Source organism: Macaca mulatta, chromosome 8 (assembly GCF_049350105.2).
Source record: "Macaca mulatta isolate MMU2019108-1 chromosome 8, T2T-MMU8v2.0, whole genome shotgun sequence".
Lineage (NCBI taxonomy): Eukaryota > Metazoa > Chordata > Mammalia > Primates > Cercopithecidae > Macaca > Macaca mulatta.
This window is the reverse complement of record NC_133413.1, coordinates 35,319,847-35,347,185: the sequence shown is the minus strand read 5'-3', so window position 1 is coordinate 35,347,185 and position 27,339 is coordinate 35,319,847. Positions and strand designations below refer to the sequence as shown.

The 27,339-nt window shown below is 42.5% G+C and overlaps 2 protein-coding genes across 6 annotated transcripts in view; one reads left to right on the top strand and one right to left on the bottom strand.

Annotated features, from left to right (window-relative positions):
• Positions 1 to 27,339, top strand: part of TTI2 (TELO2 interacting protein 2) — a 37,168-nt gene that overhangs the window by 5,897 nt on the left and 3,932 nt on the right. For 2 of the 5 annotated variants that reach the window (XM_077942322.1, XM_077942324.1), the window contains exons 4-6: positions 2,475 to 2,662; positions 2,834 to 2,977; positions 5,974 to 6,136. In XM_077942322.1, the coding sequence (XP_077798448.1) occupies positions 2,475 to 2,662; positions 2,834 to 2,977; positions 5,974 to 6,136 (495 nt within the window). 5 annotated transcript variants of the gene reach the window in all.
• On the bottom strand, positions 8,084 to 21,731 carry MAK16 (MAK16 homolog). The gene is given in 10 exon segments (NM_001260675.1): positions 8,084 to 8,335; positions 9,652 to 9,717; positions 10,208 to 10,321; positions 11,285 to 11,359; positions 16,375 to 16,429; positions 17,480 to 17,631; positions 17,833 to 17,897; positions 18,001 to 18,110; positions 18,203 to 18,252; positions 21,679 to 21,731. Coding segments are annotated over 10 exon segments (900 nt in total). The 5' UTR covers positions 21,694 to 21,731; the 3' UTR covers positions 8,084 to 8,137.

Sequence of the window (27,339 nt, the reverse complement as noted above, 5' to 3'; positions counted from 1 at the left end):
AGATCACCTGAGGTCAGGAGTTCGAGACCAGCCTGGACAACATGCCAAAATCCCATCTCTACTAAAAATACAAAAAAATCAGTTGGGCATGATGTTGTGCACTTGTAGTCCCTACTACTTGGGAGGCTGAGGCACAAGAATTGTTTGAACCTGGGTGGCAGAGGTTGCAGTGAGCTGAGGTCACATCACTGCGCTCCAGCCTGGGTGACGGAGCGAGACTCCATCTCAAATTAAAAAAAAAAAAAAAAAAAAGCAGGCGGTGGCTCACGTCTGTAATCCCAGCACTTTGGGAGGCTGAGGCGGGCGGATCACGAGGTCAGGAGATCGAGACCATCCTGGCTAATACGGTGAAACCTTGCCTCTACTAAAAATACAAAAAATTAGCTAGGCGTGGTGGCACGTGCCTGCAGCCCAGCTACTTGGGAGGCTGAGGCAGGAGAATCACTTGAACCCAGGAGGCAGGTTGCAGTGAGCCAAGATCGCGCCACTGCACTCCAGCCTGGCAACAAAGCGAGACTCTGTCTTTAAAAAAAAAAAAAAAAAAGCAAAATTAGCCAGGTGTGGTGGTGCATGCCTCTAATCCCAGCTACTCAGGAGGCTGAGGCAGGAGAATTGCTTGAACCCAGGAGGCGGAGGTTGCAGTGAGCCAAGACCGTGCCATTGCACTCCAGCCTGGGCAACGAGCAAAACTACATCTCAAAAATAAAAAAGGTGCAGTGGGTATCAAGCAATAGGTAACTAACCAGGTATCAAGCAATAGGTAACTAACCAGGTTTGGGGTGACTTTAGGAGGCTTTGGGAAGGAGGTGATATTTACCTTTATGAAGGATGAATAAGTAAGTTTCTTAGGAGGGAGAAAGAAACTCCAAAGACAGAAGAAACAAGTTATACAAAATTAGAGGTGGAAGCAACCTTGTTTCTTTTTTATGCCTTACTTCCCTCCTTTCCGCCTCCCCACCCTGCTGCCTTTTATTTTATTTTATTTTATTTTATTTTATTTTATTTTATTTTATTTATTTATTTTGAGGTGGAGTCTCACTGTGTCAGCCAGGCCAGAGTGCAGTGGCGGGATCTTGGTGCATTGCAACCTCCGCCTCCCAGGTTCAAGTGATCCTTCTGCCTCAGCCTCCCTAGCAACTGGGATTACAGGCACGTGCCACCATGCCCAGCTAATTTTTGTATTACCTGAGACGGGGTTTCTCCATGTTGCCCAGGCTAGTCTCAAACCTCCTGACCTCAAGTGATCCGCCCACCTTGGCCTCCCAAGATGCTAGGATTACAGGCATGGGCCACTGCGCCCAGCCTCTTTTGATTTTTAAACAGTATTTTAAATACTGGGTATTGAGAATCTAGATTGTTAACAGCCAGAACTGCTAGGGTTCTTAAGGTGGTAGAGAAAAGAAATTTTAAAAAACCAAAACGCCAAGAGAAAAACCAGAGGTCCCAGGAAAGTTAAAAGGAAGTATCTAAACCAAGCTTATCCAACCCACGGCCTGCATGTGTCCCAAGATGGCTTTGCATGCAGCCCAATACAAATTTGTAAACTTTCTTAAAATGTTGTAAGATTTTTTTTGCATTTTTTTTTTTTTAAAGCTCATCAGCTATCATTAGTGTTAGTGTATTTTATGTGTGGCCTAAGATAATTCTTCTTCCAGTGTGGCCCGGGGAAGCCAAAAGACTGAATACCCCTGGCCTAGACACTGCAACTTCAGCAGGTAGGGTGGCCAAATTTGACCCAAATTTGGAACATCTTAGATTCTGCTTAAGAGCAGTTTTATTAAAAGTATGTGTAAATACTGGCCGAGTGCAATGGCTCTCACCTCTACTCCAAGCACTTTGGGAGGCCAAGGCAGGTGGATCACTTGAGGCCAGGAGTTTGAGACCGGCCTGGACAACATGGCGAACCCCTGTCTCTACTGAAAAATAGAAAAGTTAGCCAGGCGTGGTGGTGCACACCTGTAGTGCCAACTAGTTAGGTGGCTGAGGCACAACAATCGCTTGAGCCTGAGAAGCAGAGGTTGCAGTGAGCTGAGATTGCACCACTGTCCTCCAGCCTGGGTAACAGAGTGAGACTCTGTCTCACAAAAAAAAAAAAAAAAAAAAAGTGTAAATATCATGTATCACTAAGTCACTTAGACTTAGTGACATAGTAACAATAGACTTAGATTCCTAAAATCTGGGTTAAAGTCCCAGCTCTGCCATTTTTCCCATTTTATAAATTATAAATTTTATAAATTTATAAAAAGAATGGTCCTGAGGAGAATGTATTGATTTGAAACTGTGAGATGGAGATTAAGAATGGAAAAAAGTTTGAAAATGTAAAGTAATATGCACTTCATATATGATTACTAGTATCTTAGAATTCCTGGTATGGACCCTAAGGATGGTAGATTAATGGAGTTCTAGAGAGGTCCATTAGTATTATAAATGCAAATGGATGACCTATGCAGCGTCCTTCCATTCCTTCCTCCTAGGCTGTGCTCCTGTGTCTGCTGGATTTGTTCCCCATCCTGGAGAAAACCCTGCACTGGAAAGGAGATGGAGCTCGACCTACCACCCATTGCGACGAGGTCCTGCAGCTGATCCTGACCCACATGGAGCCAGAGCACCGCCTTCTCTTACGCAGGACCTATGCAAGAAACCTGCCGGCTTTTGTGAAGAGGTGAGTCCTTGGGTTTTTATTATTATTTTATAGAGACAGGATCTTGCTGTGTTGCTTGAGCTGGTCTCGAGCTCCTGGCCTCAAGCAGTCCTCCCACCTCAGCCTCCCAAAGTGCTGGGATTACAGGCATGAGCCACTGCACTGGCGTCATATTTTCTCTTTCATCTTTAGGTTGGGGATCCTAACTGTTCGGCACTTGAAGCGGCTGGAGAGAGTCATCATTGGTTATCTGGAGGTTTATGATGGACCTGAGGAGGAAGCTAGATTGAAGATATTGGAAACCCTAAAACTTCTCATGCAACATACTTGGCCCAGGTAATAGCAGCCTTAAGATGCAAAATTCGGCTGATTTTCTCTTGAGAACTTGCTTGGATGTATTTAATACATTCAGTACCAAGTATTAAATGTATACTATGTATTTGAATACCTCCCATTTTCACACACCTATAGGATTTTAAATTGAGAAAATGGCATTAGAAAGATAAAATATACTATAGTTACTTGAGGTGCTCATATTTGACTCTTTTACCAGGTATCAGTTCCAGATTCTGACACTATTAAATCATTTCTCTTTGAAACTGTAGTATATCTTTGTTTTTTTTTTTTTTTTTTTTTTTTTTTTGAGACAGCAATGTTGCCCAGGTTGGAGTCCAGTGGCTCAATCTCCGTGCACTGCAACCTCTGCCTCCCGGGTTCAAGCGATTCTCCTGCCTCAGCCTCCCAAGTAGCTGAGATTACAGGCACCCACCGCCAGGCCTGGCTAATTTTTTGTATTTTTAGTAGAGACGGGGTATCACTACGTTAGCCAGGCTGGTCTTGAACTCTTGACCTCGTAATCCACCTGCCTTGGCCTCTCAAAGTGCTAGGATTACCTGAGTGAGCCACCGTGCCCAGCCTGTTTGTTTTTTTTTGAGATGGAGTCTCGCTCTGTCACCCAGGCTGGAGTGCAGTGGCACAATCTCAGCTCACTGCAACCTCTGCCTCCTGGATTTGTGATTCTCCTGCCTCAGCCTCCCGAGTAGCTGGGATTACAGGCGCCTGTCACCATGCCTGGCTAATTTTTTTTGTATTTTTAGTAGAGATGATGTTTCACCATGTTGGCCAGGCTGGTCTCGAACTCCTGACCTTGTGATCCACCTGCCTCGGCCTCCTAAAAGTGCTGGGATTACAGGTGTGGGCCACTGTGCCTGGCTATATATCTTAAGAATGGTTTAGAGTGGTGTTTTGCAGAATCCCCATCTAGGTACTCTTTGATGCCCCACAGGAAAAAAAAAAAATCTGTGGTCAAATAGATTGGGAAACCATAGAGGGTGCACATCTCTCTAGGTTTAAAATGCATATTAGAAGATTAAAGGTCATTTAGAAGTGTTGCAATAAAGACATTTGCTTAACTTTGTTAATCCTAATGTTCTTTAATTGAGAGCAGAGTACTTCATAGCACATCATTTAACATCTGCAGAGCAGTGATCAGAATACCAATCTAGAGGCCGGGTGTGGTGGCTAACACCTGTAATCCCAGCACTTTGGGAGGGCAAGGCTGGTGGATCACCTGAGGTCAGGAGTTCAAGACCAGCCTGGCCAACATGGTGAAATGCCTTCTCTACTAAAAATACAAAAATTAGCCAGGCATGGTGACACGCAACTGTAGTCCCAGCTACTCAGGAGACTGAAGCAGTAGAATCACTTGGACCCAGGAGGCGGAGGTTGCAGTGAGCTGCGATGGAGCCACTGTACTCCAGACTGGGTGACGGAGCGATGCTCTATCTCAAAAAAAAAAAAAAAAAAAAAAAAAAAAATATATATATATATATATATATATATATATATATAAAATAGTAAAAGAATACTAATATACTAATGTAGGATATACTTGTTTGGAAATCATTCTAACTCTGGGTTGAGGTAGGTGTCAAGAACTGGAACCCAAACTGTTGAGTCAGCAGAAGCATCTCTTGGATAGCTGAAAGTTGAATTGAGCCAGAGAATCCAGTGCCCCAACAACATATAGTATCTATTCTGGACCATATTCTCTCACTTCCTTATAAATGTGCAAGGAATCCAGAGTAACATTCCCCCATGACAACCTTTCCCTTAGTCATATTGGTAACTAGGTTGCATTTGTTTACTATCTTTGTCCCTACTGAATTATAAACTCCAGGATAACGGAAAACCACATCTATTATGTTCTCTCAAAGTATGCTCAGTACCTGGTATTAGGTATACAAATATTTGAAGAATGAATGAACTGGAAGATAATGAATCAATGGATGAATAAAGTTGAATCAGATTGTCAGGTCTTTAAAGAGCAGAGACTAAGATTCCAAGAAGGGAGAGTGAATTAAATGCAGGGAGGTAGAAAAGGAATATGGGTATGAGGGGGTAGAGCATGGGAAATGGAAAATAGAGCCATTTATAAGTTGAATAACAGATGGAGGGCTGAGAGGCACCCAAACCATAGGAAAATGAGGAGTATCTAGATAAAGAGATGAACACTTTTTTCTCCCAGTCATGCATCTGTCCATAAATATGATTTATTGTACATTTCACATTGTGTTTTCACATTGTAAGTTAATTTATTTTCCACCTTTCATTAAGGTTTTTTTAGGGTTTTTTTTTTATTGTGGTAAAAATACATACACATTTTACATTTTAAAGTGTACAGTTCAGTGGCATTAAGTACAGTCACAATATTGTGCAATCACTAGCATCGTCCATTTCCAGAACTTTACCAAGGCGATAGTAGAAAGGTTTATAGTTTAGAAAGGTTAATAGTTACAAGTATGTAGGCTGGATTTCACTGATGAGCTAGGATCTGAAATTAAATGACAGAAAATTCAACTTGACACTAAGTCCCAGAAGCCAAGCTCATTTCCCCTACTCTGTCTTCAACTTGCAGGCCTAAGATGGCATTGAAGTTAAAGGATTGAGAGCTCTCTGCAAGCATAGTTCAGTTAACAGAGTTGAAAAATAAAAGTATAGGCCCTTGATTAGGGGAGATCCTGGTTTCCCCTTCTCAGCCCATGAAGGAGCTGTTGCTTACAGTAGAACCAAGCTTCTGGAAGGGAGAGAGCAGTGTGGCAGAGGGTGTGTGTGTGTGTGTGTGTTTGTGTGTGCAGTATGCTAACAGGAGACTTGAGGGTAAGAAATCTAGAGGCTATCTTTGGTTCTGTTTTTAGGTTTTTTTCATTTAACTTTGACCCAAGTTCCTTAATTTATGAAATGAGGGTTTTCCACTTGACAGTCTTTGAAGTCTCTTCCAATTTTAATATCTAGGTTTACAGTAAGAACATAGCTTTTCTTTTTGGTTCCAGAGTTTCCTGCAGACTTGTGGTCTTACTGAAGGCTCTCTTGAAACTGATCTGTGATGTAGCAAGGGATCCAAATCTTACACCTGAGTCTGTTAAGAGTGCCCTGCTACAGGAGGCCACAGACTGCCTGATTCTCCTGGACCACTGCTCTCAAGGACGGGTAAAGGTAAGGCAGACTGAAACTTGGTTTCAGTTGGGCCTCATTATCTTTATGTAATTCCTATGACTGATTGTAATTTACCATGTATGTGCCTGACCAAGTCTGGAAATGAAGGGTTTTAGGTCTCCATATGAGCCCTCTAGCCTCAAAAGAACTTGATCTTTTTTCTTATTCATCTTTTAAAGCTATTCAGAACCATTTAGAACTAAAAGCAGGAGGATCAGCACATGTCACCAGGGCTAAGGACAAGACAGAATGGGCAAAAGCATTGTGATCAAAAGTTTGTAAAATTTAACTTCTGTTCTAGTCTTCTGAATTAAAAAAAAAAACAAAAAAAAAAAAGTAAAAATAATGGGCTATAAGCTCCCAGGAATAATATAAATAGAGCATTTCAGATGTTTCCAGTTTTTTAGGGACAACCACCGTTTAGGTAGATGTTTTTCCCTATTCTTTTTTTTTTTTTTTTTGAGACGGAGTCTTGCTCTGTCCCCCAGGCTGGAGTGCAGTGGCACGATCTTGGCTCACTGCAAGCTCTGCCTCCCGGGTTCACGCCATTCTCCTGCCTCAGCCTCCTGAGTAGCTGGGACTACATGTGCCCGCCACCGCGCCTGGCTGATTTTTTGTATTTTTTGTAGACATGGGGTTTCACCGTGGTCTCCATCTCCTGTCCTTGCGATCCGCCCGCCTCAGCCTCCCAAAGTGCTGGGATTACAGGCGTGAGCCACCGCACCGGGCCCCTAATCTTAATTTATCTACGTGGAAATTCTTCCTTTGGTTTCATATTCCACAAAAGTTAACTTCTCAAAGCCACAGCATATAATAGCTGTGTACTTCTATGTATCTAATAAACGATTGCCTCATTTCTTACCCCTTTTAGAAATCTTTAGTTGAAAGACTGAAGGTAGCATGAAAATAAATTCATGCCATAACTCACTGGACAATCTACCCAGCAGGAAAAAAAAAAAAATTCATATCCTAAAAATATGTAGAGATGGTATGAATTGTTATTTTACCAGTTTATTCAAACTATTTCATCTTCACTCTTTAATCTTGGGTGTTTTCAAGCCCTAGATTCAACTTAATTTGCCTTGGCTGGAATTCTGCTGTTTCATGAGCCAGCAGGAGATTTCCAAGCACATTAATAAAGTTTTTAAAGTAACACCTTCAATACATAAGAGCTACATAAATTTAAAAATAGTAATAAAAAAAACCTAATACCTATGCTGTTTTGTGACCTGTCCCCAAGTGTCATCCATTCTTTTCTCCTTTGAATATGATACCAAGGAAGAAGAATCAAGCAAAAGGGGAAAAAAGTGATTAAAAAAAAAAATCAAAGCCTGTTTGGTTTCATGTTTCAGGGTCTCCTGGCCAAAATTCCCCAAAGCTGTGAAGACAGAAAGGTGGTGAACTGTATCAGAAAAGTGCAGCAGGTTTCTGAAGGTGCTCCCTACGATGGAACTTAAGACTTGCATTACTTTCCCAAGAGGAAAGGATTTTCTTCCCATCCCAATTTGTATGAATGGAGTTATTTAAGAAAAAAAAAATACTTTTACACGAAACTTTGGAAGTGAGAGCTGCCTTTTCCTTCTTTCTTTCCTTTTACCTCCATAGGAGTAGGGAAAGTAGAACAAGAAAAAAATTGAACTCCTTCCATTTCTAAATAAAGTTTGGGAGAAAAAAGGACACCAAGGAATGTAGCATTTAAAATTTAGAAATATTTACATCCGTCATCTCATCCCAGATCCAAGAACTCATCTGTTAAGTTTCTCGGGCACAAGCTGTTACTGCAACACATATGCTATAAAAATACTCTTGTTCACAACTTAGCTTTCTTCACTCACTCCAGATTTCTTGCCCCACTGTCGTGGCATAAATAATAAAAACACAAATATTGTGTTCAACACAACACAAAAGAGCAAAAACTGGAGGTGTGTATGTGTTTTTTTTTTTTTTAAAAAAGAAACAGTTCTGTATGTTCAGTCCTGGGTATAAATGTTGAAAGGGAAATCACGTGGTTTTGGCCTTGGCCATGGACTCTGTCTCCTGCTCATATTCTATTTCCACATAGGCTCGTTTTCTCCGCAGTGGTCCTCTCAAGGGCGTTTTGCCTTTGTGTTTTGCACTAAGGGCCTTTTCTTCCTCCTCCTCACTGGAGGATTTACCATCCTGATCTTCATCACTGCTGGCATCCAGTTTATCCATATCCTAATACGGAGAGAAAAGATAAAGGAGGAGGGAAAACACTAGATTTCTCCAAACTCCCTTCATTGTCCCCTCTATTTAGAATAGACTAGGGAATTGATTTGTCTATGTTTATGTTCAGTAATTGCCCCGTTTCTTTCTTTCTTTCTTTTTTTTTAAGATAGGGTCTTGCTCTGTTGCCCAAGCAGGAGTGCAGTGGCATAGTTATGGCTCACTGCAGCCTCAAACTGCTGTAGTCAGGCAATCCTCCCACCTCAGCTTCCTGAGTAGCTGGTACTACAGGGAACCGCCACCACATCCAGCTGAAATTTTTTTTTTTTTTTTTGAGACAGAGTCTCGCTCTGTTGCCCAGGCTGGAGTGTAGTAATGCAATCTCAGCTCACTGCAACCTTCACCTTCTAAGTTCAAGCAATTCTTCTGCCTCAGCCTCCCAATTAGCTGGGATTACAGGCATGCACCACCATGCCTAGCTAATTTTTGTATTTTTAGTAGACACTGGGTTTTGCCATGTTGGCCAGGCTGGTCTCGAACTCCTGACCTCACATGATCCGCCCGCCTCGACGTGATCAGCCCACCTCGGCCTCCCAAAGTGCTAGGATTACAGGCATGAGCCACTGCACCTGGCCAATGATTTTTAAAAATGTTTAGGCCAGGCACAGTGGCTCATGCCTATAATCTTAGCACTTTAGGAGACTGAGGCAGGCAGCTTACCTGAGGTCTGGAGTTATAGACCACCCTGGCCAGCATGGTGAAACCCCGTCTCTATTAAAAATACAAAAAATTAGCCAGGTGGAATGGCACATGCCTGTAATTCCAGCTACTTGGGAGGTTGAGGGAGGAGAATTGCTTGAACCCGGGAGGCTGAGGTTGCAGTGAGCCCAGATCGCTCCATGGCATCCTTAGAGATGAGGTCTCACTATGTTGCTCAGGCTGGTCTTTTTTTTTTTTTTTTTTTTTTTTTTTTGAGACGGAGTCTCGCTGTGTCGCCCAGGCTGGAGTGCAGTGGCCGGATCTCAGCTCACTGCAAGCTCTGCCTCCCGGGTTTTTACGCCATTCTCCTGCCTCAGCCTCCCGAGTAGCCGGGACTACAGGCGCCCGCCACCTCGCCCGGCTATTTTTTTGTATTTTTTAGTAGAGACGGGGTTTCACCGTGTTAGCCAGGATGGTCAGGCTGGTCTTTTAACTCCTGAGCTCAAGCAGTCCTCCCATTGTGGCCTCCCAAAGTACTGGGATTATAGGAGTGAACCACTATGCCTGGCCACCTCCCTGTTTTTTTTTGCTGCAGGCAAAAGGACAATCTTTTTACCCATGAAGCTCACCTCAAAATCACTTATGTCACTCTCATCTACCTCATCATCTTCGACAAATTCTCTTTTCCCCACATCCTATAAATAAAACGTAACTGTTAGGTTCAGAATATATAATGAAGATTCAGATAAGACATCTAAGTAAGTACAAAATAACATAATCAGAACCACAGTCTGTTCACTAGGCAACCAAAATTTAGTTCTTCCTAAGTTTAATGCTTCCGAATTTTAAAAATTTTAGGGCTACCAGATCATTCTTACTCTTGATTTACATTATTAGCAATAAAACATCCTCATTATGGTTAAAAACTAGACACAGACAGGAAAGGCTTTATAATTTGTCACCTTGCAGGAACAATTTTACAAGACCAATAAATTAAGACTAAAACTGTTAATCGTTTGTTGGTTAGCCTGAAGAACAGAGCAACCAGTGCTAAACCAAAATTAATCACGTGAAAGAAAAAAGAAGACATATCATTTTTGGTTGGCGGACTAAAGATGATATTCTGTTTGTCAGTTATATACAAATAGTATCTAGTAGGTTTGGCAAAACAAAAACAAGACTTACTTCCTCCTCCTCATCATCATCTTTTTCCTCAGCATCAGAAGAGTCACTCTCTGCCTCCTGTTGTTCCAGGGCCTTGTCGAAGGCGTGAATGGGGAAGTTGTAGATGTCGCCATACTGAAGAACATAAACACAGATTGGCTTTAACTACATTTGGATATTACACTTGAAGTTCCACTGTCTGTGGAGAATATTATTTTTTCCTCAGTGATTAAATCAGAATACTTAATTCGATGAGTAATATTTTAAGTGTAAAGCCAGCAGTGTCTTTAAAAAGCATGTTCTTTTGAACATTTAAATCATCTGTAGTTAGTATCAAATAGGTAACTTCTATGGAGTTACATTTTAAAATCATTTAAAATGTAATCGTCTATGAAACCCATGCATTGGGACAAATGTAATTTTGCTGACAAGGGGAAATAATAAGGACAAAGCATACTTTAGTCATGTTGTCTGTATAAACAACACTAATTTTTAAAAAGAGAATAAAAACTTATTTCAAAGAGCCTTAAAAGACTAGGGTAATATGTAAGAGAAGCAAAACCCCATGGCTTTTATACAGAAATCCGGAATCATCGTCTTGGCGAATGGAGTTGAGAATAATGGCAAAAAGGGAAAGGTCTCTTATAGTGAATGGAGTACCAAGGGTAACCAAAGCATTTTATGTGCTTGCATTAATTAAAACAAGGAAGCCAGGCCGATATGGATTTATTTTATTCCAGGGATAAAATTCGAGTGGAGATCTTCATATCAGGTTAAAAAACATTTCCCAGCCAGGTGCGGTGGCTCAGGAGTTCAAGACCAGCCTGGCCAAGATGGTGAAACCCCGTCTCTACTAAAAATACAAAAATTAGCTGGGCGTGGTGGCAGTGCCTGTAATCCCAGCTACTCGGGAGGCTGAGGCAGGAGAACTGAACTCTGGAGGCAGAGGTTTGAAGTGAGCCGAGATTGTGCCACTGCACTCTAACCTGGGCGACAAAGCAAGACTCCATCTCAAAAAAAACCCCAAAAAACCCTATGTGTCTTTGCAACATACTACCACTTAAAATTTCAGTACCCCAAAGCTAATGGCTTTCTCACCGTATCCTGTTTCAGTCTCTCCAGTAATTCCTTCTCAATGGCATTGTCCAGCTGAGCAGCTATTAATGCCTTTTCCTATAAGGGGGAAAGAACAAATCCATTTAATTCATCAGTGCTCATTATTCATCTTATAAAAATGGAAGACACTACGAAGTTGTTTATAAGAAAGACAATGTAATCATTTCCCCTCTTGCTATTACTGGTTTTTGCCTCTCCAACCAGATAAATTTCTTCTTCTTTCTCTTGTAAACTTTCTTCAGGACATTTCCATTTTGAAATTCCTATGGTTTTGTAAACAACATTCTAAATTAAATTCTAACAAAGCCTTTGACGGATACAAAACATGTAGGTCTATATACATTTAAGTGTCTCAGAAATAATCTAGCAACTCTGGAGCCAGACTTTGTAAAAGCTGAGAAAAGAGAACAGAAATCTTCATTCGTTTACATTTTCTAAAATCATGTTAGATTCCATGTGACAGAATAGGTAAAAATCTCTTCCTCCAGTTTTCTCTCATTGGAGATGATACATGACATCAACCTGTACTACCGCACAGTAGCCTAGGATGGTGCATTAATTTGACAGTAAAAGTCACAGAGGGTTTTAAAGTGTTATACCTATAAGTTATGTTAGAATGATTACCTAAAACTGTGTAGGGGCACATGGATCAGTTAAAAGGCTACAGCGATGTTCCGTGTTGTTCTCTAGAGTGGGGTGCTTACACTTCAAGGGTATCCGATGAAGTGTAGGAAGAAAATATTCAAAACTTCCACGTTATCTTTTTCCTTAAAAAAATTAAACATCATTACTACTTTTCTTGTACACTGACATCTGTGCCTTGACTCTGTCTATAAATAGTTGTGTGTCAGATACAGTAAGCCACATATCTCAAGGGAGGAATACTGCACATAGGGCTTGTAAGTGGTGGTCTCAGTCCTTTATTTAGACGACTATTTAACTGTTTATGTTTGCTTAGTTAAGTGGATTCATAGATTACACTGAATATTCTGCCAAAGATAGAGAGTAGTTATAAAAGTATGCTGGTTATCTAATGGGTTAGTGCTTTTAAAAGTTGTAGAACTAGGCTGGCAAGGTGACCCACGCCTGTAATCCCAGCACTTTGAGAGGCCAAGGTGGACAGATCACCTGAGGTCAGGAGATCAAGACCAGCCTGGCCAATGTGGTGAAACCCCGTCTCTACTAAAAACACAAAAAATTGGCCGGGCCGAGTGGCATATGCCTGTAATCCCAGTTACTCAGGAGGCTGAGGCACAAGAATTGCTTGAACCCAGGAGGTTTAGGTTGCGGTGAGCCAAGATAGCGCCACTGCACTCCGGCCTGGGTGACAGAGTGAGAGTTGTAGAACCTAAAAATGATCCATGCATTTTTCACGAAAAGAAAAATATTCCAAATTTGCCAATCTTTTTATGTAACCCAGTAGAAGTTTTTAAAAATAAATACACTTAATCTGTTTCTTCCAGACAAAGGCAACATTTTAATAGTTTGAGGAAGACAATTGTTTTTTGGAAAAAAACTTGTTCTGTGAACATTGTGAAAAGTGATTGTATCTATATATGGCACTGCTGAAAACATGTCTCCTATAAAAACTGCAATCACACACTTCAGAAATGTGGAAACAGAATATTGTAATCCATTTAAAACTCTTCCAAATCTACATTTTTCAGAGGGTTTCTATTTTCACTCAATTGGTGAAAATAGAAAAAAATAATTTTTTCCGAAAGGTTTAAAGAACACCTGTTTGACAATTGGAGATGAAAACTCACTAACTGGACTTGAAAAAAAGCCGCTCCATAACTGATGGAGCATAATGAAGAATTAAAGTACTTAAGACCACCTATTGACAATGCACTTCTCTACAATTCCTCAGTTATGACAGCCCTTCAAGACAACATACTCAGCTAAGAACCAGACTTTTGTTTCACTACGTCACAATTAGTTACAATACACATCATGTTATTAGTGGAAGTGTATATGTGTAATAACGTTTATAGCCTATAATCCCAGCACTTTGGGAGGCTGAGGTGGGTGAATCACCTGAGGTTGGGAGTTTGAGACCAGCCTGGCCAACACAGTGAAACCCCGTCTCTACAAAAAATACAAAAATTAGCCGGGCCTGGTGGTGCATGCCTGGAATCCCAGCTACTAGGGAGGCTGAGGCACAAGAATCGCTTGAATCTGGGAGGCGGAGGTTGCAGTGAGCTGAAATTGCACCACAGTATTCCAGCCTGACAGACAGAGCGAACCTTTGTCTCAAAATAAAATATTTATAAATAACATTGGGGAGTACATGTTCAAAAATTTTATTGAGGTGAGCACAAGTTTGCAGACCAATGATACAGATTTTAGACACATAACTCTGTGATTAATGGGGACAGAAGAATCAAAAGAAAAGCTATCCCTACCAAAATACCAATGACAAATGTAAATATTAAAAAAAAGAAAAATACCAATGACATTCTTCACAGAAATAGAAAAAACAATCCTAAAATTTTTATGAAACCACAAAAGATCTAGGATAGCTAAAGCTATCCCAAACAAAACAACAGAAAAAAAAAACCAAACCAAACCAAACAAAACAAAACAAAAACCAAGAGGAATCACATTACCAAACTTCAAATTATACTATGGACTATAGCAACCAAATCACTATAGTAATGGCATAAGAACAGACACAAAGCCCAATGGAACAGAATTGAGAACCCAGAAACAAATCCACACACGTCCAGTGAACTCATTTTCGACAAAGGTGCCAAGAACATACACAGGGGAATAGACAGTCTCTTCAATAAATGGTGCTGGAAAAACCTAACATCCATATGCAGATAAAGGAAACTAGACCCCTATCTTGTGGTATACATAAAAATCAAACCAAAATGGACTAAAAAAATCTAAGACCTCCAACTATAAAACTACAAGAAAACACTGAGAAAACTCCAGGTCATTGGTCTGGGCAAAATTTCTTAACATCCCACAAGCACAGGTAACCAAAGCAAAAATGGACAAATGGGATCACATCAAGTTAAAAAGCTTCTGCACAGCAAAGGAAACAACAAAGTGAAGAGACAACCCACTGACTGGGCAAACTATCCACCTGACAAGGGATTAATAACCAGAATATAGGCCAGGAGTATAATCCCAGTACTTTGGGAGGCTAAGGCAGGTGGATCACCTGAGGTCACGAGTTTGAGACCAACCTGGCCAACATGGCAAAACCCCATCTCTACTAAAAATACAAAACAAACAGCCAGGCATGGTGCTGGGCGCCTGGCATCCCAGCTACTTGGGAGGCTGAGGCACAAGAATTGCTTGAACCCCGGAGGCAGAGGTTGCAGTGAGCTAAGATTGCCCCACAGCACTCCAGCCTGGGTGACAGAGCGAGACTCCATCTCAAAAACAAAACAAAACAAAACAAAAAAACCCAGAATATATAAGGAGCTAAAACAACTCTATAGGAAAAAATTCTAATTATTGGATTAAAAAGTGGACAAAAGGGTCAGACACGGTGGCTCACAGCTGTAATCCCAGCACTTTGGGAGGCTGAAGTGGGTGGATTGCTTGAGCCCAGGAGTTCAAGGCCAGCATGGGCAACATAGTGAAGTCCCATCTCTACAAAAGATACAAAAATTAGCCAGGCATGGTGGCATGCACCTGTAGTCCCAGCTATGTGGGAGGCTGAGGCATAAGAATCACTTGAGCCCAGGAGGCAGAGGTTGCAGTGAGCCAACATCGCACCACTGCACTCCGACCTAGACAACGGAGTAAGACTCGGTCTCAAAAAGAAAAAAAAAAAAGGCAGGGGGCAGGGATTGGGGAAGCAAAAGATCTGAATAGATGTTTTTCAAAAGACATACAAATGGCAAACAGGCATATGAAAAGGTGTTCAACATCACTGATCATCAGAGAAATGCAAATCAAAACGAGATATCTCACCCCAGTTAAAATGGCTTTTATCCTTCAAAAGACAGGCAATAACAAATGCTAGAGAGGATGTGGAGAAAGGGAACCCTTGTACCCTGTTGGTGGGAATGTAAATTAGTACAACCACTATGGAGAACAGTTTGGAGCTTCCTCAAAAAACTAAAACTAGAGCTACCATACTATCTAGCAGTCCCACTTCTTGGTACAGACCCAAAAGGAAATTAGTATATCAAAGAGATACCCACACTCCATGTGTGTTACAGGTCTGTTCACGATAGCCAAAATTTGGAAGCAACCTAAGTGTCCATCAACAGATTAATGGATAAAGAAAATGTGATACTTATACACAATAGAGTACTATCCAGCCATTAAAAAGAATGAGATTCTGTCATTTGTAACAATATGGATGGAACCGGAGGTCATAATGTTAAGTGAAAGAAGCCAGGCACAGAAAGACAATCATTGCACATTCTCACTTATTTGTGGGATCAAAAAATCAAAACAATTGAAATCATGGATATACACAGTAGAAGGATGGTTACCAGAGGCTGGGAAGGGTAATGGGGGTGGGGATGATTAATGGGTATCCCCCGCTAAAAAAATAGCAAGAATGAGTAAGACCTAGTATTTGGTAGCAGCACAACAGGGTGACTACAGTCAATAATAATTTAATTGTACATTTTAAAATAACTGTAAGTATAATTGAATTGTTTGTAACACAACGGATAAATGCTTGAGGGGATGGATGCCCAATTTTCCATGATGTTATTACTCACTGCATGGCTGTACTGTATTTCACTGCAGAAATTCCATTTGATTAGAATGCTCAAAATCTACTAAAGGGGTTATGTAGTATGTAAAATAGGCAACATCAAAATTCTGAATTCTGAAATATTTGACCACAAGAATTTCAGACAAAGGAGTTGTGGATTCTTTCTGTTCTCCATTACATATATCCCCAAAGCACACATACTTTAACCTGTGCTGAAAATCATAATCTTAAAAATCAAACGTCTTAGGCAACTAATAGTTATCTATTAGTGAACCATTATCCAGGGCCTGAACAGTTTACACACATGATGGTGACTGAATCTATAAGAGCCCCTCAGAAAGAAAATGTAGAAGGTATGAATAGCACAACAATAAGTTACCTCTCTTCTTTTCTCCCTGCGCTCCACCTTCTTACTCAAAGGAACAAGTTTCCTCCTAAGGGAAAGAAAATATATCAGAAAATCCTCTGTCATGTGCTGTGTTCCTTTTAAAGAAGAGAAGAAAAAAGGACTGGAATTGGTGCTGTGGGTCTCAGCTCAATACAGCAAGATACACTAAATGCTTCTAGAAATTTAATGCTATAAAAAGTCACATATTTTTACATATATTTTAATCTGGCCATTTTTGTTTAGGCATTCTGGGATTCTCAGGGCATTCACCATGCTAAAATTAAGACTTCAGTGAACTAAGAAAAAAGAATTTTCTGTCGAAGTCTGACATCATCTTTAGCATTCTCTGTAGATCACAATCAAAAAGCATTAGGGCCTAACAGTCCTAGAGGAGGTATTCTGTTAATTCTGGGGATTTCATATCACTTTTAAAAATTAGTTTTCAGTGAATCCAGAGTAAAGTTCTTACAGTCCTGTATATTCAATGTCTTAGATTATTTTCAAATGTCTAAAGTTAAGATTCCCTCAGGGGTCATAGAGGAAATTTTCTGAAGGCTAGGCATGGTAGCTCATGCCTGTAATCCCAGCACTCTGGGAGGCTGAGGCAGGCGGATCACTCGAGGTCAGGAAATCTAGACCAGCCTGGCCAACATGGTGAAACCCTGTCTCTACTAAAAATACAAAAAAAATTAGCCAGGCATGGTGGTCCATGCCTGTAATCCCAGCTACTCAGGAGGCTGAGGTGGGAGGATTGCTTCAACAGGGGAGGTGGAGGTTGCAGTGAGCTGAGATCAAGTCACCGCAAATTCCAGCCTGGGCAACAGAGTGAGACTCTGTCTCAAAAAAAAAAAAAAAAGAAAAGAAAATTTTCTGGAAGATTTTCAGACAAGGAGGGTGATAATCAAGTTGTATTCTACTGTTTTAAAAGTCCTGCCATATCAAAGGGCACACCTTTAGTCTAAAGTTTCTTCTTAGTACATAATAACAGACTCCACAAAGTTGAAATAGAAAGCCCCGAAGTTTCACAATTTCTCAACTTCAAAACAAGCTCCACGAAAAGATAGATTTAAAAATAGTGAAGGATCCAAATACTTACTGTCGCTTTAGTGTAAGTTTTCTAATTCGAATTAGGTATTGGGTGATCTTGGTGAATCTCTGCTTACATTTGTGTCGAATGAAACGGGGCCAGTAAATCAGATTTTCATCTATTTGCTCCAGTGCTTTCTCATAGTTTTTACTAAGCCGGACCTACCAAACAGAAAAAGGAACTTTGAAGGGCAAGCGTAAATGATTCATTAGGTTTTCACTGTCAGTGACACCTATGGCCTAATGAGGATGGCCCCAAAAGTTTAATCTAGATATGGTCATGGAATTGGGCATCATGGTGGTCAAGCCTGTGGCATTGAGGCTCTTGATCAGTGGTCACTGTAGCTTTGTTGTAAGGCTTACCCGTTCCCAAAGACGCCGAGGAAAAGCTGCTCGTTCTATAACCTTCATATACAAGTAGCACTGTCCTGAGGATAAAGTAAAATAGCTTTAGTGTTATTTACAGAAACTAAAGAACATCCCTATAAAAGCTGTGGGCAGTTCTTCTAGAAGTTAAAACTGGGGAGTTACCTTTCTCTTCTTTAATAGTGGCATACTGACTATTTGCCAGGGGACAGGATGACCGATTACACAGTCCAGTCAGGCTATATTCATTTCGGCAGAAGCTCTGAGTCTTGGTTCTAGAATGGGAGAAAAGAAACAAAGATTATAAAATGGGTTACCAAAAAGGCAACTGAAGGAATCTTTGATCAAGTTGTAAATCCAGACTCACCTTATTTTGAAGGAACAAAATTGCTTGTTTCCTAGTGTATCCCAGATAACCTGCAAGACAAAGTAAAAGCCCATTTCAAATCCTCTGCCCCAAGAGATACTATATTAACTCAAGAAGGCAATGCCCAAGGACAGGAATGAGAGGAAGAAATGTTTTGTAAAATAGCCTGACTTGTTTACTTTTTAAAATACAAACAGCAAGGCCAGGCACAGTGGCTCACGCCTGTAATCCCAGCACTTTGGGAGGCTGAGGCAGGCGGATCACCTGAGGTCAGGAGTTTGAGACCAGCCTGATTAACATGGAGAAACCCTGTCTCTACTAAAAATACAAAATTAGCTGGGCATGGTGGCGTATGCCTATAATCCCAGCTACTTGGGAGGCTGCGGCAGGAGAATCGCTTGAACCCAGGAGGCGGAGGTTGCAGTAAGCCAAGATTGTGCCATTGCACTCCAGCCTGGGCAACAAGAGTGAAACTCCATCTGAAAAAAAAAAAAAAACCCGGCTGGGCGCGGTGGCTCACGCCTGTAATCCCTGCATTTTGGGAGGCCAAGGCAGGCAGATCACGAGGTCAGGAGATCGACACCATCCTGGTTAACATGGTGAAACCCCATCTCTACTAAAAATACAAAAAATTAGCCGGCATAGTGGCGGGCGCCTGTGGTCCCAACTTCTCGGGAGGCTGAGGCAGGAAGGAGAATAGTGTGAACCTAGGAGGCAGAGCTTGCAGTGAGCAGAGATTGTACCACTGCACTCCAGCCTGGGCGACAGCAAGACTCCATTTCACCAAAAAAAAAAAAAAAAAAACAAACCCCAGCAGATTCTAATAGAAAAGCTAAATACGGATCAGCAATAATCATAACTCTATTACCCAGAGATAAAATTTCATTACAATTTTGTAAATATTTTTCCAGTTTTTTTTTGGACATGCTCTGTGAGATCACATTATATATACTTAATAACTTTCCTTTTTTACTTATGTTCATTATCCATTATTAAAGGCTTCATGGGCCAGGCGCAGTGACTCACACCTGTAATCCCAGCACTTTGGGTACCAAGGCAGGCAGATCACTTAAGGTCGGGAGTTTGAGGCCAGCCTGGCCAACATGGTGAAACCCCATCTCTATTAATACAAAAATTGGTCGGGTGTGGTGGCAGGTGCCTGTAATCCCTGCTACTTGGGAGGCTGAGGCAGGAGAATCGCTTGAACCCAGGAGGCAGAGGTTGCAGTGAGCTGGGATCACGCCACTGCACTCCAGCCTGGGCAACAGAGTAAGAATCCATCTCAAAAAAAAAGGCTTCAAGGTATTAGATTTTTAGATATACATACCACATACCATAATTTCATCTCATTGAGGGCAAAGAAAACTATCTACTGCTATCCTCCTATAACTAATTTGCTCTTTATTCATTCAGCATTATATACTTAATTTATGTAAGGCACTGATCTCTCCAAGTCCTGACACACAGTAGCCACTTAAGTATTTACTGAATGAAAGAAAAGTTTTGTCTATATAGTTAGGGGGAAAGATATGTAAACAAAGTATCACAAAATAGCAGGTCTAAAGACCACATAGCATGCATAAGAGTATGACAGCCTTTGAGTGCACTGCTTTGAGGAACTGGGGAAAAAAAGCTTTACCACTATTAAAGGAAAAATATGAAGAGGGCAAAAGAATAAAACACACTTTGAGAATCTTATAGGTGTGTCTGGTGGGCGATGATAGGAAACAGGTAAGAAGAATAAGGGAGCTCTTTTAGACTTGTGGCTTTAAGTGTCATCTCTGATACTTAAATAAATGGATGACTCCCAAATTGTTATTTCCTGACTTGTTTCCTGAGCACCAGATTTGTATATGACATCTCCACTTCAATATCTAAAAGGCAACATAAATATTAACATATCCACATGAAATTCTCAATTCCACATCCCTCATAAGAACAGTCTTCCCTAGAGTTCCCCCACTTCAATAAATAAAATCACCATTGAACTGTGTATTTATATCCCAAATCCTTTGATTTCTTCCTTTTCTTCTTCACTTAATCCATCACCAAAGTCTTGTCGTTATACTGACGTAACAGGTCTCAAATTCATCAATTTCTTTTCATCTCCACCATTAAATTACTACCTTAGGCGAAGCTACTTTAGTTTTTTAAAAAATTTTACTTTAGAGACAGGGTCTCTCTGTCACCCAGGCTGGAGTGCAGTGGCGCCATCATAGCTCACTGCAGCCTCGGACTCTTGGGCTCAAGTAGTCCTGTCTCAGCCTTCGAAATAACTGGGACCTCAGGCGAGCACCACCACGCCCGGCTAATTTTTTATTTTTTGTAGAGATGGAGTCTCACTTTGTTGCCTAGGCTGGAATCGAACTCCAGGCCTCAAGCAATCCTCTAGCCCTAGCCTCCCAAAGTGTTGGAATTACAGGCATGAGCCACTGCATCTGGCTCGAAGCAACCTTTCTCATACCCTAGTCTCCCTGCTTTCATTTTTTCTCTCCAAAAGTCCTTCACGCAGCAACCAGACAATTTTTCACAAACATAGATCATTAAAAGGCCTAAAAACACTTACTACAACACTCTACATGACCTCTCCCTGGCAAGCATATCTAATTTCATTACCTCTCTTACATGTCACTTTGATGACCCTTATATTCATTCTCTCATATCTTCAACTCTTTGTACTTCACTGTTCCTACTGCCTGCTTTTTCCTCAGCTCCTCAGTGACTGGCTGCTTCTTATCTTTCAGATCTCAACTCAAACATCTTCCGTTCAGAGAAACCTTCCCTGAGTACTCCTATCTGAAGAGTCCTTCATCATCCCTGGTCTTTCTTTCATAGTACGATTATACAGTGTAATTGTTAATTTATTTATTCACTTGTTTACTGTGTCTCCCCCACCAGTGTTCCAGGAGAGGTGGGGCATTTTTTCTGGTTAATCAAATCCTCAATAATTACCACAATGCCTGGCACACTGTAAGCACTTATTTCTCCAACAAAAAACTCAATGAATGAATCTAGGATACTTCCGAAATTACGACTTAGGCAGAAGTAGAGCAAATGGAAAGAAAAGCCTAACACAGGAAACGCAGGTGGAAGAGTAGCGCGCGCATGGATGAGAAGGACGCTTAAACTTGGAGTCAACTTCGCCAAATCCCCTGCAGCCCCCGACCCCAAGTCCGGAGCTGACAGCTGACAGCATGGCGCGACGTCCCGCATTGGTAGGCACGAAAGACGGGACACATCGACCCTATGGGATGAGGTGACGGAGTCCTGTGCTCACAACCCGGCCGGGGCAGCGGGCAGGAGACCCCTGCCAGACACGCGTGAGAACCCATGTTGGAAAATCGGGGTTCCGGAAGCCTCGCATCCAGAGCGGCACGAGGCAACAGGCCCGTTGCGTCGGCGTTTTCTAAGTGTCCGAAAATGGGCAAAATTCCCTGCGCAAACCCGGAGTGACAGAACAACGGTAAGACACTCACATCATCCGACTGCATGGTGTCCGCGGCTCAGCGTGCAACTTCCGGCCGGATCGCGGGCGCAGACATGCTTCTTCCGGGAAACCACTTCCGGAACGCCCAGCCTCACCTATCTCGAGAAACGCTGAGACTCTCGGTGTTGCGAAACGTCCCCTGGCAGTCTCGCCGCCGCGCGCGCCACCGCGTTTCCACCACGCTGGCGTCTGCGCGCGTCCGCAACGCTGGGGCTTGTTCGCTGGCGCCTCCTGGAGCTGGGAACCCGGTTGCGCCCCAGTGCTATCTGCGGGAGGCAGGACGCGCGTTGGCGGCCGAATCCTGGAGCGCGGGGACCGCAGGGGTCGCCCCTGCTTCCTTAGGGCCCTGTTTGCGACCGTTCATGAGGATGGGACCTCTCCCTGCCGGGCCTCCCCTCTGCTGGGAGAAGGCTGGGGAAAGGTGCGGGCGGCGCGGCGGGGCTGGGTCCCCGCTCTTACGAGTCCCCCGGCCTCAGCTCGCAGCCAGGCCCCGGCCCTGCCCCGCAGATGCTGCCTTGGCCACTACACACGCCCAAGTTGGGTGCGGCACCGGGTGCTGACTTCAGAAACTTAGAACTTGAATTCTGCCTGTTTTGAGAAACCACTGACCAGATGGAAAGAGCGTTCCAATAATAAACACCTGTGTCTTCTCATTGCCTATTTGAGACAACAAAATGCTGTGGCAACATCAGGAAGTTACTCCATATGGTCTAAAAAAGGGAGGCATAAGTAATCCCCTCCGTGTTTTGCATATAATCAATAAATAGGCTGGGCTTAGTGGCTCTCGCCTGTAGTCGGCATTTTGGGAAGCTGAGGCAGGTGGATCACCCGAGGTCAGGAGTTCAAGACCAGCCTGGCCAACATGGTGAAACCCCATCTCTATTAAAAGTACAAAAATTAACCAGCATGGTGGCGGGCGCCTGTAGTCCCAGCTACTTGGGAGGCTGAGGCAGGAGATTCACTTGAACCTGGGAGGAAGAGGTTACAGTGAGCTGAGATCAAGCTGCTGCACTTAAGCCTGGGCAACAGAGCAAGAATCAGTCTCAAAAAATACATGAACAAATAACGATAAAAATGGGCAACCGGCAGCCCTCGGTGCCGCTCTGCCTATGGAGTAGCCACTCATTCCTTTACTTTCTTAATAAGCTTGCTTTCACTTCATGGACTCATCTCACCTCAAAGTCTTTTTTCCTTCCCCTTCCCCTGCCCCTGCCCCAGCCCCTGCCCATGCCCCTTCCCTTTCCTTCCCTTTCCGAGTCTCGCGCTGTCGCCCAGGCTGGAGTGCAGTGGGGTGATCTTGGCTCAGTGCAAGCTCCGCCTCCCAGGTTCACGCCATTCTCTTGCCTCAGCCTCCTCGAGTAGCTGGGACTACAGGCGCCCGCCACCACGCCCGGCTAATTTTTTGTTGTTGTTGTTGTTGTTGTTGTTGTTGTTGGGTTTTTTTTTTTTTTTTTTTTTTTTAGTAGAGACGGGGTTTCACCGTGTTAGCCAGGATGGTCTCGATCTCCTCACCTCGTGAACCGCCTGCCTGGGCCTCCCAGAGTGCTGGGATTACAGGCGTGAGCCACCGCACCCAGCCTCAAATTCTTTCTTGCTTAAGATCCAAGAACCCTCTCTTGGATCTGGATGGGGTCCCCTTTCCAGTAACAAGACCATTTTAATAACAAAAGTGTAAGAAGGACACAGTCTGCTAAAACAGAATCTTAAATAATGTAATCATGGCAGTGACTTTCCATAGACTTTGCCTTATGCTATCGGTTAGATCAAATCACAGGTGCCACGCTCACTGGAGGGGAGGAAAAGATACAAAACATGAACACCAGGGAGTGGACTCATTGGGGTCACCCCAGGGATACCCTGGATTTGACTGCAACTGAAATACATGAGAAATTTGATATAAAGTTTAAAAGCATTTATCATGATGTTATGTAGTATTTAGTGAGGCAGAGCTTGCAGTGAGCTGAGATCCTGCCGTTGCACTCCTGCCTGGATGACAGAGCGAGACTCTGTCTCAAAAAAAAAAAAAAAAAAAAAGGTAATTTGCAGTTCAAAAGAAGAACGAAAGAACATTTAGCCGGCCGCGGTGGTTCACGCCTGTAATCCCAGCACTTTGGGAGGCTGAGGTGGGTGGATCACCAGGTCAGGAGTTCAAAACCACCCTGGCCAAGATGGTGAAACCCTGGCTCTACTAAAAATACAAAAATTAGCCGGGTGTGGTGGCGGATGCCTGTTATCCCAACTACTTGGGAGGCTGAGGCAGAGAATTGCCTGAACCCAGGAGGCGGAGGTTGCAGTGAGCTGAGATCACACCACTGCACTCCACCCTGGGCGACACAGTGAGACTCGGTCTCAGAAAAAAAAAAAAGAAAGAAAAAAAAGAAAATTTAATGCTATTTCAGCATTCTCTATACATACCCGTATTCTCCTCTGTTACCATAGTGCACTATGCATTCCTCACTAGTGTTCTATTATTGTTGTTGGTTTATTATCTCTTAGGCCTTGAGCTTGTCTGTTTTTTTGTTTTTTTTTTTTTTTTTGAGACAGAGTCTCACTTTGTTGCCCAGGCTGGAGTGCAGTGGTGCTATCTCAGCTAATTGCAACCCCCACCTGCTGGGTTCCAGCTATTCTCTTGCCTCAGCTTCCTGAGCAGCTGGGATTACAGGTGCGTTCCACTATGCCCAGCTAATATTTGCATTTTCAGTAGAGATGGGGTTTCACCATGTTAACCAGGCTGGTCTCGAACTCTTGACCTCAGGTGATCCATCCGCCTTGGCCTTCCAAAGTGCTGCGATTACAGGTGTGAGAGCCCAAGCTGGGCCAACCTTGAGCTTTTCAAGATTAGGAATGATGTCTTTTCATTTCTTTATCCACAATCTCCTGTACAGTTCCTGGTACATAGTAAATTCGCAATAAATTAGTTGTTAGGTCTCTATTTACTTATTTATTTAGAGACAGGGTCTCCGTTGTCTTACCTTCCAGGCCTCTGCCACCTTCAGTCACTCCCACTAGCAACTTTCCCAGAGCTGACCCTGGGCAGAATCAGGTTTCCTATGAAGTGTACACATACACACACACACACATACTCGCGAAACCCTGAAGTGTGGAAGGTAGCTTATTGGAGGATTAAACCTAATAACGTTGCTCATCTGTAAAGCCTGTGTGTTTGCTTGTATACAATCAGAAGAATAAACCATTCAAGGAGAAGAAAAATAGGTAGTTTTTTGTTGTTGTTTTAGCAGAACCACAGAGCTCACCAAGAGGAAGAGATGGGAGGCTAATGAATTTAGACCCTCTCTCTATAAATCTTGCCAGGCACTGTGGCTCACGTCTGTAATCCCAGCACTTTGGGAGGCCGAGGCAGGTGGATCACCTGAGGTCAGAAGTTCGAGACCAGCCTGGCCAACATGGCAAAACCCCGTCTCTAGTTAAAAAAAAAACAAACAAACAAAAACCAAAAACCTGGGCCTGGTGATGGGCGCCTGTAATCCCAGCTACTTGGGAGGCTAAGGCAGGAGAATTGCCTGAACTCAGGACGCGGAGCTTGCAGTGAGCCCAGATCGTGCCACTGCCCTCCAGCCTGGGTGACAGAGCGAGACTCTATCTCATAAAACAACAACAACAGCAGCAACAACAACAACAACAAAAACCCTGTCTCTGTAAATGTAATGACTAGCTGGAAGAAATGGGAGTCATTATCAGAGGTCTAGCATCTCTTTATTTTGTTTTTTCTTTCTTTTTTTTCTTTATTAACTTTCAGGGTTCTTTTGGTCTAGCATCTCTTTATTAAAGTGCTTTTTAGGTTGCCAGAATAATAATCGAGCAGCTAGAACTGCAAAGGAGGAAAGGAAAGAAAATTGTTGGAGCTGAATGATCTTGATTTCAACACAATGATCGTAAGTCCTATGGAGAGGAGTAGGAGGAAGATAAGTTGGTTAATGAGTACAAAAATACACTTAGATAGAAGGATAAAGTCTGGTATTTGATAACACAGTAGGGAAATTATAGTTAACAATAACTTATTGCATATTTCAAAATAGCTAGAAGAGAAGAATTAGAATGTTTCCAACACAAAGAAAAGATAAATGTTTGAAGTGATGGATACCTCTATTACCCTAATTTCATCATTACACATTGTATACATGTATCAAAATATTACATGTACCCCCAAAATATATGTAACTATGATATATCAATTTAAAAACACAAATAAATTAAATATAAACAATAACTTTTTTTTAGAAGTCCTATGGGGAGGGTAATTTCTGCAGCCTCCTCTCTTGCCAATGAGCTCGATCATTCAGAGTTTTGCAGCGGTGAATGAAGCATGTTTTACCTGCCTCTCCATGAATATTCCTTAAGCGATTCAATATTTGCTTTTGCTCATAAAAAAGATGCAACGGGGAATATCTGCTGCTATTTGTTTTATATTTGCTTCACATCTTGTTCACAGATGAAGAAATACTGAGATGAAAGGGGATGGAAGATGAGGACTCTCAGACCCTGGGGTAGAGCATATTTGTGATTCTTTGTTCATTAGATGACTGTATGTTTATCACAGAACATAGACCAGGATGTGGAAAAAAGTAAACTAGCATTTTACATACCACATCTTCCCTCCTTTATCTACTTCATCTATCTTTTTATTCCATGTTAGAAGGGAAATATTTGGCTGGGCGCAGTGGTTCATGCCTGTAATCCCAGCACTTTGGGAGGCCAAGGTGGGCAGATCACTTGAGGTCAAGAGTTCGAGGCCAGCCTGGCCAACATGGTGAAACCCCGTCTCTACTAAAAATACAAAAATTGGTTGGGCGTGGTGGCAGGCACTTGTAATCCCAGCTACTCAGGAGGCTGAGACAGGAGAATTGCTTGAACCCGGGAGGCGGCGGTTGCAATGAGCCGAGATTGCACCACTGCATTCCAGGTTGGGTGACAGAGCAAGACTCCCATCTAAAAAAAAAAAAAAAAAAGGAAATAGGAAAGAGGTAATGAGAAAACAATCTAGAAGAATGACTTTCTTTCTTTCTTTCTTTCTTTTTTTTGAGACAGAGTTTCGCTCTGTTGCCCAGGCTGGAGTGCAGTGGCGCGATCTTGGCTCACTGCAAGCTCCACCTCCTGGGTTCACGCCATTCTCCTGCCTCAGCCTCCCGAGCAGCTGGGATTACAGGCGCCCACCACACGCCTGGCTAATTTTTTGTATTTTTAGTAGAGACGGGGTTTCACCATGTTAGCCAAGATGGTCTCGATCTCCTGACCTCGTGATCCGCCCACCTCGGCCTCCCAAAGTGCTGGGATTACAGGCGTGAGCCACCGCGCCCAGCCGAGGAATGACTTTCAAACTTGGTTATGTTCAAACATCAGAAACAAATTGTGAACTGATTAACAATACAGATTTCATTGATAACATCAGAAATGCTGTGTCAGAAACTCAAGGAGTAGAGCTCCTAGATGATTCACATATTAGATAGTGCCAGACACATTAGCAGTACAAGAACTTGTATTTGAGAAGCAGTGCTCTGAAACAGTTTGTACCCTCTTAGAAACAGGGGGAATGCAAGAACTGAAGCTGCCTATGGAAAGTCAGCAGGATCCTTCTTTACGTATTTTCTTTTTTTTTTTTTTGAGACAGAGTCTTACTCTATCACCCAGAGTG